This window comes from Bos indicus x Bos taurus, chromosome 11 (genome assembly GCF_003369695.1).
Source record: "Bos indicus x Bos taurus breed Angus x Brahman F1 hybrid chromosome 11, Bos_hybrid_MaternalHap_v2.0, whole genome shotgun sequence".
Taxonomy (NCBI): Eukaryota; Metazoa; Chordata; class Mammalia; order Artiodactyla; family Bovidae; genus Bos; species Bos indicus x Bos taurus.
The window spans coordinates 9,724,341-9,741,223 of NC_040086.1; the positions used below are offsets into that span (position 1 = coordinate 9,724,341).

General features: G+C 46.7%; 1 protein-coding gene across 1 annotated transcript in view; it reads right to left on the reverse strand.

Moving 5' to 3' along the window:
- The window catches only part of HK2 (hexokinase 2), a 69,379-nt gene extending 57,662 nt beyond the window's left edge, over positions 1-11,717 (reverse strand). Inside the window, exon 1 of the mRNA XM_027554793.1 lies at positions 11,144-11,717. Within this exon, the coding sequence (XP_027410594.1) occupies positions 11,144-11,206 (63 nt within the window). The 5' untranslated portion in view covers positions 11,207-11,717. The remainder of the gene's footprint in view (positions 1-11,143) is intronic.
- Between the last annotated feature and the right edge of the window lie 5,166 nt (positions 11,718-16,883).

Below are 16,883 nucleotides of genomic sequence, written 5' to 3' on the forward strand. Positions count from 1 at the left end.
AGTCCAGCACTTAGTAAGTGGTGCACATTTGCTATTTTAAGGCCTTTGGGAATTGAGGGGAAAAATGAACTGATGGGAAATGGCTGGAAGACTTCATTAGAAGGGGTTGAAATAGGAAAATTTGGGAGGAAAAAGTCCTTCAAATGGGAAAAAGGAAAAGTGACAGCTTCAAATTCCCTTATTTAGCCCAAATTAAAGCTGTTCAATAGCTCATCTGGCTTCATTCCTTTATCAGACAATATGGAGATGCCAGAAAGAAAAAGTTGGGAATAAAGCCTTCCAAGAACATAGACCATATCCAAGCCTCCAGGACAGCGCTGCTAAGCTGAGGAGAGGGAAATAGGCTGGGTGGGTAGGTACCAAGGTTTCCCAGAGCCAGGTCCTCAGACCCGACTCACTCTCTTCGTTTACTCCAAGATTACTCTGCCAACAAAGGTCCATATAGTCAAGGCTTTAGTCTTCCCAGTGGTCAGGTACGGTTGTGAGAGCTGGACCATAAAGAAGGCAGAGTGCCAAAGAATTGATGCCTTCAAACTGTGGTGCTGGAGAAGACACTTGAGAGTCCCTAGGACAGCAAGAAGATCAAACCAGTCAAACAAAATCTTTGATTTTAAAAGGAAATCAACCCTGAATACTCATTGGAAGGACTGATGCTAAAGCTGAAGCTCCAGTATTTTGGTCACCTGATGCAAATAGCCAATTCATTGGAAAAGTCCCTGATGCTGGGAAAGACTGACAGCAGAAGAAGACACATCAGAGAATGAGATGGCTGGATGGCGTCACTGATGCAATGGACATGAACTTGGGCAAACTTAGGGAGATGGTGAGGAAAGGGAGGACTGGCGTGCTACAGTCCATGGGGTCCCAAAGAGTCACACATGACTGGGCGACTGAACAACGACAACAATGCCACTCCAGGGAAGGACTATTAAGGAAGTGCTTAGAGATCCACAGACAAAAATGCAAAAAGCATGACACTTCCAGGGAAAAGGAGATTTTCTAGCCATGACAATCTAGACAAGACAAAGGCTGTACAGGAACGAGAGAAGTAGAGCGTGGGTCCCACACAGAGGGTCCTCTCTGGCTTTGTCAAGAACCCCAGGCACCCTAATGTCAGAAGAGGCCAAACTGGACAGCCCAGAGTCTGTATATGAAGGGCAAAGCGCTCTCTGCTGAGAACCAAGATGGCCAGGGACTCTACACTCAATGTGCCAAAAAAAACAAAAAAAGACCATTCACTTCATGGAAACTCCAGGGTCAGTGGGGCTGAAACCTACTATGACCCAGCCTATGACTCAATAGCACAAGGCACCTCAAGTGGTTCCCCCAGTGGGAAGCCAGAGACTGCGGCAGATGTGAGGAAGTGTGAGCAAGCGTCTCACAAGCCAACTTCAGCATAAGTGGCCTCAGCAACTGCCCTTGGAGCCTCTGCAGTTCTGCCCTCCAGGGGAGATACCAATGGAGAGAGGACCAGGCTTCTACAACGAAAAGAGGTTTGAACTAATGCTATGACTATTCAGTGCAACTGTGTCTCTCATGACTTCCCAAGGAGGACACTTCAACTAAGGCACACCAAAACAGCCCAGGCATCCCAAAGACCCACCCACCCGATGGGGTTGCTACCTCCTCCCCAGAGGATCAGGAGGAAAGCAAGTTAGAACAGGAGTTCAAAAGCGGGTCTCCTCTGCCCGGGAAAGAGAAGGTTTTAGGAGTTGGAGGGAGCAGTGAGGACGCTTCCTTACTCCTCAGCTTTAGGAACTTTCCATCCTTCTATCCTCCCTGTCCTCTGCGCTAATCTGACATCAGACAGAGAACATAAATGGGCCAGAACCCACCTGCCCTGAAAGCTCTTAGAAACAGGGCCTCTTTTGCTCCCACGCAGATGGGCAGCACAGTTGGGTATCTGAGAATATCTTTATGTATGCATATTTGACAGCTGTCTAGGAAATCCCACAGACAGAGGAACCTGGTGGGGGCTACAGTCCATGGGGTAGCAATAAGTAGGACACAACTTAGTCACTAAACCACCACCATCAATATCTGACACATTGAGTGTTGACTCTGGCAGGTACAGCTCTAAGAACTCCACATATATGCACTCTCTTAAATCCTTACAAAGAACCTATTAAGGTGTTATCCACTCTCCATTTCACAAGTAGAAGAAACTGAGGTCTAGTGAGGTTAAATAACTGGCCCAAGTTCACACCGCTGGTTTGTGAGGAGCCAGGATTCAACCCCAGGAAGCCTGGCTCTACTTGTCACCATGGAGACCCTCCCAGAGGCTGCTGGACTGTCCCTCAGTGGCACCAACAGCCCCTTTCCTCTGTCCCCAGCAATAGAAGTTTCAGCATCTCACGTGCCTGCCTTGCTCAGAAGCCTGGCAATGCCTGGCCCTTAGGGAAACCCCAACAAAAGTCAGGGTGAGATTCTTCTGGGGTCAGCTGAACAAACTTCTCTCCCATGGCTTTCTGGAGTGCTTACCTTGCCCATATTTTTCTGAAGACACAAAAACAGTAACTCAGGTAACCCACACTTCAGCCAGGGGCCATGGACATCTGTTAATTATTGTGGTCTGCAGACCTCACTGTAAATTCACCTTTTGTAAAAGGCCACTTCCCCCCATGACTATCCCACGACATGGACACTGAGAGCGAAGAACTACGGTCCTCATCACAGCTACTACTAAGTAGCTTTATGATCAGTTAGTGATGCACTGTAATACTAGAATGGGGGACAGACTATTCCATTTGATGCAGCTTCTATTGATGTAGCTTCTCAGTCCATAGATATTTGAGGTCAGAAAAGTCTTTTTTTTTTTTTTTTGTGGGGAAGGGGAATCTGTCCTGGGCATTGTAGGATGTTTAGCATCATCCTTTGCCTCTGCTTACCAGATGCAATAGCACATCTTCATCCACCTGCTTGTGACAACCAAAAATGTCTCCAGATACCACCAAAGTACACCTGGGGGACAAAATCACTAATCGTTGAAAACCATTGCTCTAAAGGAGTACTTTAAAAACAAATAAACAAAAAACACAGTCTTTGCCCCTGTAAATTGGACCAGGAGAAAAACTCTTGCTCTTTATGATAGACTAGGTAGCCCCTCACAAGATTATCCAGCCCAAAATGTCAACAGCACTGAGGCTGAGAGAATTGCTTTAAAAGTAAGCAGAAATAGCCACCTGTGATCTATGGCGTGTGATATTAACTCACAGCCAATGAACTCTGATTTGCTTTGCCAGGTCTCCAACCCAACTGCTTTGGAAAGTCAAAGACAGATAACATGCACTGTTGGAAAACAAACCAAACTTGCTGATTTCAAAACTTAACAATGATAAAGAGGAACCAGTTATCAGCAGTCATCTTTTAAACCGGAAGTATCTGAACAGAGGAAGCCAGTTTTCTGGGGTTCCTGAGTTCTTTTAATGTACCAGATCTCCTTACTAAGGCTGCTAGTTTTTGAGAAAACTGTTAGGGCTTGTGCTGTTTTGAGGCCCCCTGGAAAATGGCCCCTGCTTGCCTTCAAACTCTTCAGAGTGATAGAAAAGTTCAACTTTGAAAAGTGATACATAAAAATATATATTGGCTTTGTCTAAGGAAGCTCAGAGAGAATATTAATTCATTCAGGGGTAAAGAAAAAAGTGCTTCTTGGCCACTCTCTGAAATATCAATTTGACAATACAAAACAAATGGATGATGAGTAAAAGCTACAAAATAACATTGTAAAAATGTTTTCCAAACATATTTAAATAAATATAAAAAGCATATTAAAAAAGCTACAAAACATTCCTGTTAGCATCAATTGTCTTCTGAGCAGGAAAGGGCTTAGTATTAAGATACTAAGAACTAAGTTAAAGTTGAATGGGCCAAATTGTACCTCCCTGTCAATGTCAGTTACCTCAGCCAAAAGTAATCTTGTGTGTGCCTGTGCTAAGTTGTCTCAGTCGTGTCCGACTCCAAGATTCCATGGACTATAGCCCACCAGGCTCCTCTGTCCACAGGAGTCTCCAGGCAAGAATACTGGAATGGGTTGCCATTCCCTTCTCCAGGGGATCTTCCCGACCCAGGGGTGAAACTCACATCTCCTGTGTCTCCTGCTTTGCAAGCAGATTCTTTACTGCTGAGCCATTAAAGTTTAATCAATCCCTTTACTCCCACACTTTCATCCCCTATCTGAAGATTAATGACACAGAGTACGTGCTCAAAAACTACCAGTCAACTCCCCATCCCATGGGAATAACTGCTACAACCCTTCAGCAGATGTAAAGTATCTATTCCTAGAGTCTTATCTCACCAGAGAGCTGAAAGGTGTCTTAGTCTCAATTTTCGATATACTATCTAGAGGGCCTTGTACACACAGCAGGTTCTCAAAAAACATTAAATTCTTGTCTCTTGGGGGTTCTGTTAAACCTTTCTGCTTCCAAGATATTTCCCCCTCTCATTAAGTTCAGAATTGAAAGCTACCCCTCATTAATCTAGTGAAGAGCCTAAATTAACTATCTGTATTCCAAGACTGTGTCACCAGTCTGTGCGTATTAAAACAACTGGTTAATGACTAAGGCATGCGTCCTTCATTTCACTTCCACGGTAAATCCCGATTCTCATCCTTAGGAGACAAAAAAACCCTGTATCTTGTATATTAATTATAGTTCAATTAATTAAAAGAATCCTCTAAGTCTCCAGACAGGACAAAACCTTTGACGGGTAGAAGATAGGAAACACCCTCTTTCTCCTTCCATGTCTCCGGGCCACCCTTTCTCAGGATCAGCCTCACACCATGCCTCAGGCCTTGATGAGGGAATAGCTCACAATCCAATGGTCCGCCCATCCACTCACCCCTTCAGTCCAGTGCCAGCACTTCCCCCAGCTGCCTCTCACCCTCCTCCGCTTCCTGCAGCAGTTACTCAGGTTCTTTTCCCAGAAAGGTCTACTCCTTCATTCTTGTATTCACTGAGTACCTCACTACTGGCTACAAACGGGCTATAAAGGTGGACAGCTAGGATTCTCCATTCTCTGAAACTACCAACTCCAGTGTACAATGGGATGACACAAACGCCACACAAAAGCACCTAGTGTGAGCAGGTGTGACACTTAGGAGGAATGGTGATGCAAGTCTCTGGGGAATGGAAGATAGAGAAGATGAGGCTGATGTGGGAGCTGGGGTCAGAGGGCAATCAGCGTGCAGTCTTTTTTTAAGTATAATTGTTTACAATGTGTTAGTTTCTAGTATACGGCAAAGTAATTCAGATAAATATATATGCTTTTTCATATTCTCTTCCTTGATGGTTTATTATAGGATATTGTTTAAAGCATTTTAAAAAATTTGTTCATTTATTTATTTTTGGTCATGCTGGCTGCTTGATACTGCACAGGTTTTTCTCCAGGTTCAGGGACCAGGGGTTACTCTCTAGATGCAGCATGCGGACTTATCACTGTGGCCTCTCCTGCGGCGCAGCACAGGCTCTAGGGCATGCAGGCTTCAGTAGCTGCAGCACAGGGGCTCAGCAGTTGCGGCTCCCAGGCTCTAGAGCACAGGCTCTGTAGCTGGGGTGAATGAGCCTAGTTGCTCCGCCACATGTGGGATCTTCGGGAATCGGGGATCAAACCCATGTCCTCTACATTGGCAGGTGGATTCTTTACCACTGAGCCACCAGAGAAGCCCTATTATAGAATACTGAATATAGTTCCTGTGCTATACAATGGGACCTTGCTTATCTATTTTATATAGTTTGTATCTGCTAACCACAAACCCCTAATTTACTCTTCCCCACCCTTTCCCCCTTGGTAACCATAAGTTCGTTTTCTGTCTGTGAGTCTGTTTGTTTCATAAGTCCGTTTGTGTCATATTTTAGATTCCACATATAAAGTGATAGTACAAGGGCTTAAAAGGCTTCTGAAATGATCTAGTCCAACTCAAGAAAGAGACAAGAAACAAACCCCACGAGGCCTCTGAAGTAACCCAGAGACCAGCTGACAAAGGTATAGCAATCAGAAAGGAAATTCAATTAAATGAGTCCAGGGATCCCAACCAGAAAAGTCAGAGAGTACTGGTGCCATTAATCTGACCAAGAGGAGAGAAAGCTGCATTCCTGGACGTGCTGGATGCAGGTGCCGCCAGCATCCAAAAGTGACCAGACACCGACCAGATGGAGTCTTCCACTGGTCCCAGAGGCAGGACTGTGGTCACGAGCAAGGGCCTCTGGAACCCAACTGGCTTGGATTCAATTCCCTGCTCTCACAAAAAAGTTAGTGACCTTGAACAAGTCACCTGGGCCTCAATTGCTTACCAGTAAAACAGCGATGCTGATAATAGTATCTACTTCATGGTGTTGCTGTGAATGCTAATGAGCAGCTGTAAAGAGTAAATGCTAATAACAGGTGTAAAGATCTACTGGTACACAGTAGATGCTATATGTGTTTGCTCTTGAGTTTCAAACTGTCAAATTAGCAAAAGTGAGCAAATAACCCTTACTCTCCTAACAGCACAAAACACTGGACTTGTCTATCAGGAGACAAGTGATTCCAATGGAGCTAGTTTTGGGCAGATGAACCTAAACTTTCCCTGCCTCAGACTACAACCCAGAATATATAAAATGATAGAGATTTCAGAAGAGTTCAAACCAAGGCCTTTTCAAAAAACTCTAAAATTCAAGCTTCAACCTTCTCTCCTAATTCTTCCTTCAAGGATCAACTTTTAAGAGTTTAAGAGTCACTGCTCTATGTTCCCAGGTGGCACTACTGATAAAGACCCTTCCTGCCAATACTGGAGATGTAAGAGACATGGTTTATGTTTCCAAAATATTCTTTCTGATTCTCTTCCTATTTCCCAAATGCAGCTGGAATCAAACAGCTTTGTTCACCTAAGTTCAGTTCAGTTAGGTTGCTCAGTCATGTTCAACTCTTTGCGACCCCATGAACTATAGCATGCTAGGTTTCCCTGTCCATCACCAATTCCCAGAGCTTGCTCAAACTCATGTCCATCGAGTCGGTGATGCCATCCAACTATCTCATCCTCTGTCGTCCCCTTCTCCTCCTGCCTTCAATCTTTCCCAGCATCAGGGTCTTTTCCAATGAGTCAGTTCTTTGCAGCAGGTGGCCAAAGTATTGCAGTTTCAGTTTTAGCATCAGTTCTTCCAATGAATACTCAGGACTGATTTCCTTTAGGATTGACTGGTTGTAACTCCTTGCAGTCCAAGAGACTCTCAAGAGTCTCCTCCAACACCACAGTTTAAAAGCATCAATTCTTCGGCGCTCAGCTTTCTTTATAGTCCAACTCTCACATCCATACACGACTACTGGAAAAATCGTAGCTTTGACTAGACGGACCCTTGTTGACAAAGTAATGTCTCTGCTTTTTAATATGCTGTCTAGATGGGTCATAGGTTTTTTTCTAAGGAGCAAGTGTCTTTTAATTTGATGGCTGCAGTCACCATCTGCAGTGATTTTGGAACCCAAGAAAATAAAGTCTCTCACTGTTTCTATCGTTTCCCCATCTATTTGCCATGAAGTGATGGGACTGGATGCCATGATCTTAGTTTTCTGAATGTTGAGTTTTAAGCCAACTTTTTCACTCTCATCTTTTTTCTCCAACTTTTTTACTGCTCACCTAAACTTGGAGACTGAACAACAGACTGGTTCCAAACAGGAAAAGGAGTACGGCAAGGCTGTATATTGTCACCCTGCTTATTTAACTTATATGCAGAGTACATCATGAGAAACGCTGGGCTGGAAGAAGCACAAGCTGGAATCAAGATTGCTGGGAGAAATATCAATAACCTCAGATATGCAGATGATACCACCCTTATGGCAGAAAGTGAAGAGGAACTAAAAAGCCTCTTGATGAAAGGGAAAGTGGAGAGAGAAAAAGTTGGCTTAAAGCTCAACATTCAGAAAACGAAGCTCATGGCATCTCGTCCCATCACTTCATGGGAAACAGTGGAAACAGTGTCAGACTTTATTTTTCCGGGCTCCAAAATCACTGCAGATGATGATTGCAGCCATGAACCTAAAAGACGCTTACTCCTTGGAAGGAAAGTCATGACCAACATAGATAGCATATTCAAAAGCAGAGACATTACTTTGCCAACAAAGGTCCATCTAGTCAAGGCTATGGTTTTTCCAGTGGTCATGTATGGATGTGAGAGTTGGACTGTGAAGAAGGCTGAGTGCCGAAGAATTGATGCTTTTGAACTGTGGTGTTGGAGAAGACTCTTGAGAGTCCCCTGGACTGCAAGGAGATCCAACCAGTCCATTCTAAAGGAGATCGGTCCTGGGTGTTCATTGGAAGGACTGATGCTAAAGCCGAAACTCCAGTACTTTGGCCATCTCATGCGAAGAGTTGACTCATTGGAAAAGACTCTGATGCTGGGAGGGATTGGGGGCAGGAGGAGAAGGGGACGACAGAGGATGAGATAGCTGGATGGCATCACCGACTCGATGGACATGAGTTTGGGTAAACTCGGGGAGTTGGTGATGGACAGGGAGGCCTGGCGTGCTGCGATTCATGGGGTCGCAAAGAGTCGGACACAACTGAGCAACTGAACTGAACTGAACTGAACTGAAATTCCAGCTTCTGCAACTGCTGAGTTAAGGCCTGACTCAATTCTGCCCCCACTGGTAATTTAGAGGAAATACACCCAAGTGTCCCTGAGGCACTTCACTGGCTGAAAGGTAGCTGCAAGTGCAGACAATCTCACAATAAAGAACTTTTTACATTGTTGTGCTTAATCATCACAACTTCCTAAAGTGGAGAAACTTGAGGTTTATGATTCTTGTTTTACAAATAAAAAGGTTGGCGGTCCAAAGAAGCCAGTGACTTGCTCAGGGTCCTGTGGTTAATAAAGCACAAAACAGAGATTAGAACTCATTTCTACATATCCTGGGTAATTCTCTTTACAATCTGGGACTAAACGGACACTCCCCATTCTAGGCCAGTAAGTTTCCAGTCCTAGCTTTCATCCTGTGGCTTGGGGGGGCGGGGGGGGGGGGGGTAAACTTGTGGACCTAGGTTCCATCCTCTGAACAAGGAGTGAGTAAATTTATAAGTCCTGGGGCAATACTTTACCCAACTGAGAAGGCCATCCCTGAATTAATAACCCTCCAGCTTAAAGGAAATCAACCCTCAATATTCATCAAAAGGCGGGCTGCTGAACCTGAAGCTCCAACACCTTTGGCCACCTGATGCAGAGTCAACTCATCAGAAAGACCCTGATGCTGGGAAAGTCTAAAGGCAAAAGAAGCAGTGGCAGAGAATGAGACAGTAAGATAGCATCACCAATTCGTGCATGCTTAGTTGTTCAGTCGTGTCCAACTCTGCTACCCCATGGACTGTAGCCCATGAGGTTACAACCAGGCTCCTCTGTCCATGGAATTTTCCAGGCAAGAATACTGGAGCAGGTTACCATTTCCTCCTCCAGGGGGTCTTCCCGACTCAGGTAATTTAGAGGAATTACCTAAATTTAGAGAGATCACACATCTTCTGCATCTCCCGCATTGGCAGGCAGATTCTTTACCACTGAGCCACCTGGGAAGCCCCAGTATCACCAATTTAATGGACACGAATTTCAGCAAACTCCGGGAGACAGTGAAGGACAGAGGAGTCTGGCATCCTGCAGTTGCAGAGTCGGACACGACTTGGGTGACTGAACAACAGCAAGCTTTGAATTCTAGGACTTGCCAAGAAATGACAGTCTTCCACAAGGGTTAACTCACTTCTCTGGCAAATAAGCCCAAAGCTAAGGTCCTGCCTCTGACACAACTAAACCAGCTGCCGTCTGCTCCCTACTCCAGTTTGAGGCTAGGAAACTTCATGTTATATTGGAATTCATCTGCCACGGCTCTGAAAACACCGTGATGGCAACCCACCATCATCCTCTCCTTCGCTCTCACGATCAACCAGAAAGAGTATGAGCAGGTCGTCCCACAGAAAGATAATGTCAAAACATTTTCCCCAAAATGTGTTCCTACTAAGACAGAAATTTCAAGCATGTAATTGAGCAACGTTCCGTCTTTGACTCACAGATCTGGACACCCTCTACCCCCGCCCACCCCTTCGTCTCAAATCCTAGCTGAGGCCCAGGGCAGGAGCCAATCCCGCAATCTCGAGCATTTCAGAAACTCAATTCTCCCCCAGAGAGCGCCTGGGGCCCTGGCTAGCCCCGCCCCCACTCCATACCCAGAGGCACAGAGAGCGAGGCTCCCCGGCGAGGCAGGAGGCTTGTCTTACGTAAAAGACCTGGCCCGAAAAAGAGCTCGGATTTGGGGGCACTGCTGAGAGAGAAAGTGGGCAGACTGGTCGAGGCCTACAACTGAAAAAGGCTCCAGAACGACAAAAATCCCCAGGAAGACGGCAAAGGAACGAGGGGGTTGTGGAGTTGGTCCTCTTGGAGAAACTTTTGGGAACACCAAAAGTAATATCCAAAGTCCGCCCCCCATTTGGAGGCGGGACCGGAGGTGGGGTACTCGAGGAGGGGCAGTCCGGAGCCCGATGCTGGGTATGAGGGGAGGAGGGGGCGTACGTCCCTAGCGGAGCCTCGGTTCCGGGCGCCTCAGTTCCGGAAAAGGGGCGCGGCGGGCGAAGTTCCTCTGCCCGTTTCCCAGCTTTTTCCCGTGTGGTCTTTTCCCACGAGGCCGTGAGGAACGCTAGAGGGAATCGTAACGCCGAAATGCCGTCTTTAGCCCTGGAGGAGCCCAGGCAGCCGAGTCTTCTCCCCCAACCCCGCCACGATTCTCCCCACGTGCTCCGGCCGGAACACAGACTGCGAAAGGGGGGTTCCTCCCACGTGGAACCAGCAGTCACAGACTACGTGCAGGGTGGCCCGCCCCTCCAGGGGCGGGGGTTGGGGGGAAGCGGGAGCGCGAGTGCGCTCGGGATAGCAGAGAGGGAGAGGCGCGCGGTGCACGAGCCCCGGAGCCTCGCAGGCGCGCACACGCCTGCCGGTGCCTAGCGGACGTGGCTCCTCCAGCCCAGGGCTTTTCTCCGCCGTCCTGATATTTTCCGCGTCTGCGGCCCAGAATGGGGAGAAAGCGGGTCCCTGTACGGTTCTAAGAGAAGATTCCTAGTCGGCCGGGACCCCGGAGAGAGAGCCACGGACAAAGTAAGGTTCTCAGAGGCGAGCCAGCCGCCCCTCCCGCGCTTACTTACCTTCTGCACTTGGTCGTGGTTGAGCTCCGTAAAGAAGTAGGCGAGCAGATGTGAGGCAATCATCCTGCCAACTCCCGACGGAACAGAGTTGGGAAACCGAGGCCGGAGCGCGTGCGGGGTAGGAGAGCGGCGCGGTCGGACCGCTTTGTACCTGGACTTGGCGGCCCGGCCGGGATTGGTGAGTCCGGGAGGCACACAAAGAAAGCACACGATGGCGCGCCCGGCTGGAGGGTTTCGGGTCTCTAAAAACAGGTTTTGGTAGTCCCAACTGCTGAACGGAGACCAAGAGTCACTCCCGGCGACGTGTTGGGATGTCCCACTGTCAAAGTACTAACTTCAGCCACAAGATCACTAAGGCTCAACTTGAGAAAGAATCGAAGTGCGGCTTCACTAGGGCGACCGGACCTCTCGGCCTCATTCGTGGGCTGCGCTCGCCCGCGGATCTTCTCGGCTAGGTGTCACGGCGGTGCTAGCGGCGGCCTGGGACTCCTGTGCCGGAGTTTCGGGCAACAATGTGGCTTATTGAGGGATTGCCGGCTCGCGGGCCGCCGGGTCAGTGACGCGCGCACGCCCATTGGCTGCGCGGGGAGGGTGTGTGCGCCTAGGGGCCGCCCGCCGCCGCGGCGCAGCCAGTCGGAGCTTACGGCCCGCGGGCGCGGCCGCTCAGACACGGAGTGGGCAAGCTGAAGGGGCGCGCCTGGGGCGGGGGGCGGGGCCAGGAGCCGAGGATGAGACGTGTGGTCCGTGGCAAGAGGCTGCGGCAGAAAGGCGCATGAGCCAACGCCGCGTCAGGCTCAGCTATGGGTGGGGGGGTGCATGATCACAGACCCGGAGTGTGGGGTGACTGGAAAGACGGGTCAGCGGACCTGCACACGCCCTGGGCGGGGAGAGAGACACTGTCTGGCATCTCGGGGTCATGTGAGGGGCCCCTGCTACTGGGTCACATTTCTGAAGCATCTTAGTTTTCACCTACTGGCGTCCGCGCAGTTCTGACGCAAAGTTAGCCGCCACAACTACTGCTTTACTTTATGCCAAGCTTCAGAAAACTGAATGAATGTGAGTTTTACTAACTTGGTTTTACAGATGAGGATACAGAGCCCTTAAGAAACTTGCCCAAGATCACACAGTTAGTGAGTGGCAGATAAGGGAAGGAACCCACTTCCCTCTCTGATTTTGAGGCCCTATTCTTTTCCCTATTAGTTATCCCATCCTGCCATTCTAAGAGCCAGGAAGTGGAAAGCAGAAAAGAACTTTTGTCTGCAACTGTGGGACTGATGCGTGAGTGAAACTGGGTGGTAAGTGTGTAACCAAATGACCCTGGCCATGTGTGGAGTGGGGTGGCTTAGGGATTCTGAGACAAATAGGAGCCACAGCTAATGTCCAGCATCAAACTTTTTTTCCTTTTTCTAGAAATTTTATTGAAATATATTTGATTTACCATGTTGTGTAGATTTCTGCTGTATGGCAGTGATGCTGTTATACATGTATATTCTTTTTCCTGTTCTTTTCCATTATGCTTTATCACAAGATAGTGAATACAGTTCCCTGTGTTACACAGTTGGACTTCATTGTTTATCCATACTATATATAACAGTCTGCATCTGCTAATCCTGAACTCCCAATACTTCCCTCCCCTTGCCCTCCTGCTTAGCAACCACAAGTCTATTCTTTGTATCTGTGAGTCTGTTTCTGTTTCATTTGTGTCATATTTTAGCTTCCACATATAAGTGATATTATATGGTATTTGTGATATTATATGGTATTGATCTTTCTCTCTCTCTCTTTCTCTACTTATTTCACTTAGTATGATAATCTCTAGGTCTATCCATGTTACTGCAAATAGCATTATTTCATTCTTTTTATGACTGAGTAATCCATTATATATACATACCATGTCTTCTTTACCCATTCATTTGTAGATGGGTGTTTAAATTGTTTCCATGTTTGAGCTATTGTAAATAGGGGTGTGTGTATCTTTTCGAACCACAATTTTGTCTGGGTATGTGCCCAGGAGTGGGACTGCTGGCTCATATGCTGGCACCAGACTTTGATTCACGATAGAAGCCGGCAAGAGTGACTGCAGCCTATGGGAGATCCGTGATTGTGGAGAACAGCAAGCCTGAGGTTGGAAAGATCACAGAGGAGGGAAGATGAGGGTTTGCAGTGTTCTGCTGAGGAGTTCGTACTTCTCTTATAAACAGGGGAGTACTATCTGCAATCTATAATAATAATAAAACAGAAGTATTAAACTCTCATTCTTGGGAAATAAACAAACTTATATACAAATTTCTGTATGCAAATATACAGAAAAAACAAAAACATCGATGATCTAGCCTCTCAGCAAAACTTCTCAGAAGCTATGTACTCTTGCCAACTACACATTCTCACCCTTCCCTCCCTATACTCCAGTCAGGCTTAGGTCCAAAACTGTTTTGGTCATAGTCACCACGATGATGTACATATTGTCAAATCCTCTGTTCCTATCTCTTTTTTTTTTTTATCATTTAAAATGTTTTATTGACATGTATTTGATTTATGGGCTTCCCTGGTGGCTCTATGGTAAAGAATCTGCCTGCCAATGCAGGAGACATAGGTTCAATCCCTGGGTCAGGAAGATCCTCTGGAGAAGGAAATGGCAACCCTCTCCAGTATTCTTGCTGGGAAGTCCCATGGACAGTGGAGCCTGGTGGGTCCATGGGGTCACAATGAGCTGGCTATAACTTAGCAACTAAACAACTGCAGCACAATAGATTTACAGTGTCATGTTCATTTCCAATGTACAGCACAGTGGCTCTATATGTATATGTATATGCTGCTGCTGCTGCTGCTAAGTCGCTTCAGTCATGTCCAACTCTGTGCAACCCTGCAGACAGCAGCCCACTAGGCTCCCCCGTTCCGGGGATTCTCCAGGCAAGAACACTGGAGTGGGTTGCCATTTCCTTCTCCAATGCATGAAAGTGAAAAGTCAAAGTGAAGTCGCTCAGTCGTGTCGGACTCTTAGCAACCCCATGGACTGCAGCCTACCAGGCTCCTCCATCCATGAGATTTTCCAGGCAAGAGTACTGGAGTGGGTTGCCATTGCCTTCTCCCTATATGTATATAGATATACATATATATCTATAAAACTGTGTATATATTCAATTATATATATATATATATGTATATTTTTCAGATTCTTTGATAGGTTATTCCAAAATATGGAGTATTTGGAATACTGTGCCATACAGTAGGTCCTTGTTGGTTATCCATTCCTATCTCTTTTATACCCTTGTCTTACTCCATCTCTCAGGGATGTTGGGCACAACTGACCAAATCCCTCATCTGGACACACCTTCCTCTGCTGAGCCAGGGAAGCTCTACCTTTCTGGTTTCCCTCAAACCTCACTCCAGGTTCCTTAGCCCCTGTTTTCTCTACTGGTAAATGCTGGCATATTCAAGGGCTGTCCTTCACCCTCTTCTCTGATCTAGTTACACTCTCTCCCTGGTGTTCCCTGCCAGCCCCATGACTATTATATCATTTACGTGCTGATGACTCACAAATGTAGATCCGCAGCGAGGACCTCTCCCGGAGTTCCAGACTAATTTCTCCAACTGCCATTTGTCATCTCCCACTGAAGTGACTAGCATCTCTCATCTAACATGTCCAAAGCCGAACTCAACTTGTCTTTTCAAATCTCTTCCTCTCCCAGTTGTCTCAGCATATTGCATCATCATCCACCATTCCTTCCTACTACTCACCTTCATCTCCAGCCAGTCTGTCAGCGAGCAGTCAATCTGACCCATACCCAAGCCACCAGCAACTCAGCCAGAGCCAATATCATGCTTTCCTGCCTTGCTCCCTGCTCCCATTCATGCCTATCTCCACCCAATCCCTATAGTCAGTTCTTCACTCAGGGGCCAAAGTGACCTATAAAGTACAAACCATTCTATGTACTATGAACCACAAGAAGGCAGGATCTATACCTGTGTTGTTTCCTCATTTCCACAGGGCCTAGAATGGTGCCTGTCACATGGTAGGCATGTAATAAATATTTGTTTGATTAATGAATACAAAAAATTTAGAGATAACCATTGTCCACATTTTGTATAACAATTCACACACCCAACATCTCTCACCGGACTACAATAGTCTCATAACTGGGTTTCCCTCTTTAGATATAGAAACGCCACAGATAAATAGGTTTAGCTATCCAACAGAGATTCTTAGAGACGTGATGTGATCTTATTGGCTTTTTTAGAGCAATAATTGCTCTCCGTGTGGATACAGGGGAAGGAGGTCAGAGACCAGAGACAGAAGGAGGCTAAAGCTGTAAGATAGTATCAGGACGTGAACCAAGGTAAAGGTAGGTTAGGGAGTCAGGCAATAGGGTTAGGTGTTTTAAAGTCTGAGGTGGTATTGATGGCTTTGGCTAGGAGTGGGAGATGAAGAGGAGGATACCTGCTGCCTAGAAATACTGTCTAGAAATACTGTCCAGTAGTACAGTCTTACAAAACCTTTTGGCCCCAGGCAGGTGGGACCACACCCAGTCAGTCAGTTTGTTCAGTTGCTCAGTCGAGTCCGACTCTTTGCACCCCCATGGACTGCAGCACACCAGGCTTCCCTGCCCATCAACAACTCCCAGAGCTTGCTCAAACTCATGTCCATCGAGTTGGTGATGCCATCCAACCATCTCATCCTCTGTCGTCCCCTTCTCCTCCTGCCTTCAATCTTTCCCAGCATCAGGGTCTTTTCCAGTGGGTCAGTTCTTCCCATCAGGTGGCCAAAGTATTGCAGTTTCAGCTTCAGCATCAGTCCTTCCAAGGAATATTAGGGCTGATTTCCTTTAAGATGGACTAGTTGTAACTCCTTGCAGTCCAAGAGACTCTCAAGAGTCTTCTCCAACACCACAGTTCAAAAGCATCAATTCTTCGGCACTCAGTTTTCTTTATAGTCCAACTCTCACATCCGTACATGACCACTGGAAAAACCGTCACTTTGACTAGACAGATCTTTGTTGGCAAAGTAATGTCTCTGCTTTTTAATATGCTGTCTAGGTTGGTCATAGCTTTTCTTCCAAGGAGCTAGCGTCTCTAATTTCATGGCTGCAGTCACCATCTGCCCAGTAGGTCATGTCATCTATGATTCTTTCTCCACACGGTAATTGTAGAGCCTCTTCCCCACTCCCCTCTTTCGAACCATTTTATGTGGACCAGATAACAGTCACAAGGTACTTCAAGTGCCTGTTATCTCACAAAGCTCCCAATGCTGGGAGGTGGTTGGAGTGGGTATTGGTACAAGCCCCTGCACGTACATGACAAAATAAAGAGTATTGCTCACTCAAGGCCAGGAATTACATCTTCGACTTTTCTGGCTCCAAACTCTACACCTGGGATTTATTATTTATTGATCCTCAGAGCCCCCACACACACACAAACACACACAAACGTTGAGGAGTCATGACACGTCCACGTAATTTACATTCCATAACCCAAAGAGAAATCAATCAGCAAATACGTTTTAACAAACCTTGCTTTGTTCAGGATAGTCTGTTCAGTGCTGTGAGAAATACAAAAGAAAAACAAAATGTGTTTCTTACCTCTGAGGGATTAACTGTTCAATCAAAGATATAAAAGCATTATTACAGAATGGAAAAGTCTATCACTAAGAGCAAAATGGGCTTCCCTCACAGCTCAGTTGGTACAGAATCCACCTGCAATGCAGCAGACCCCGGTTTGATTCCTGGGTTGGGAAGATCCGTTA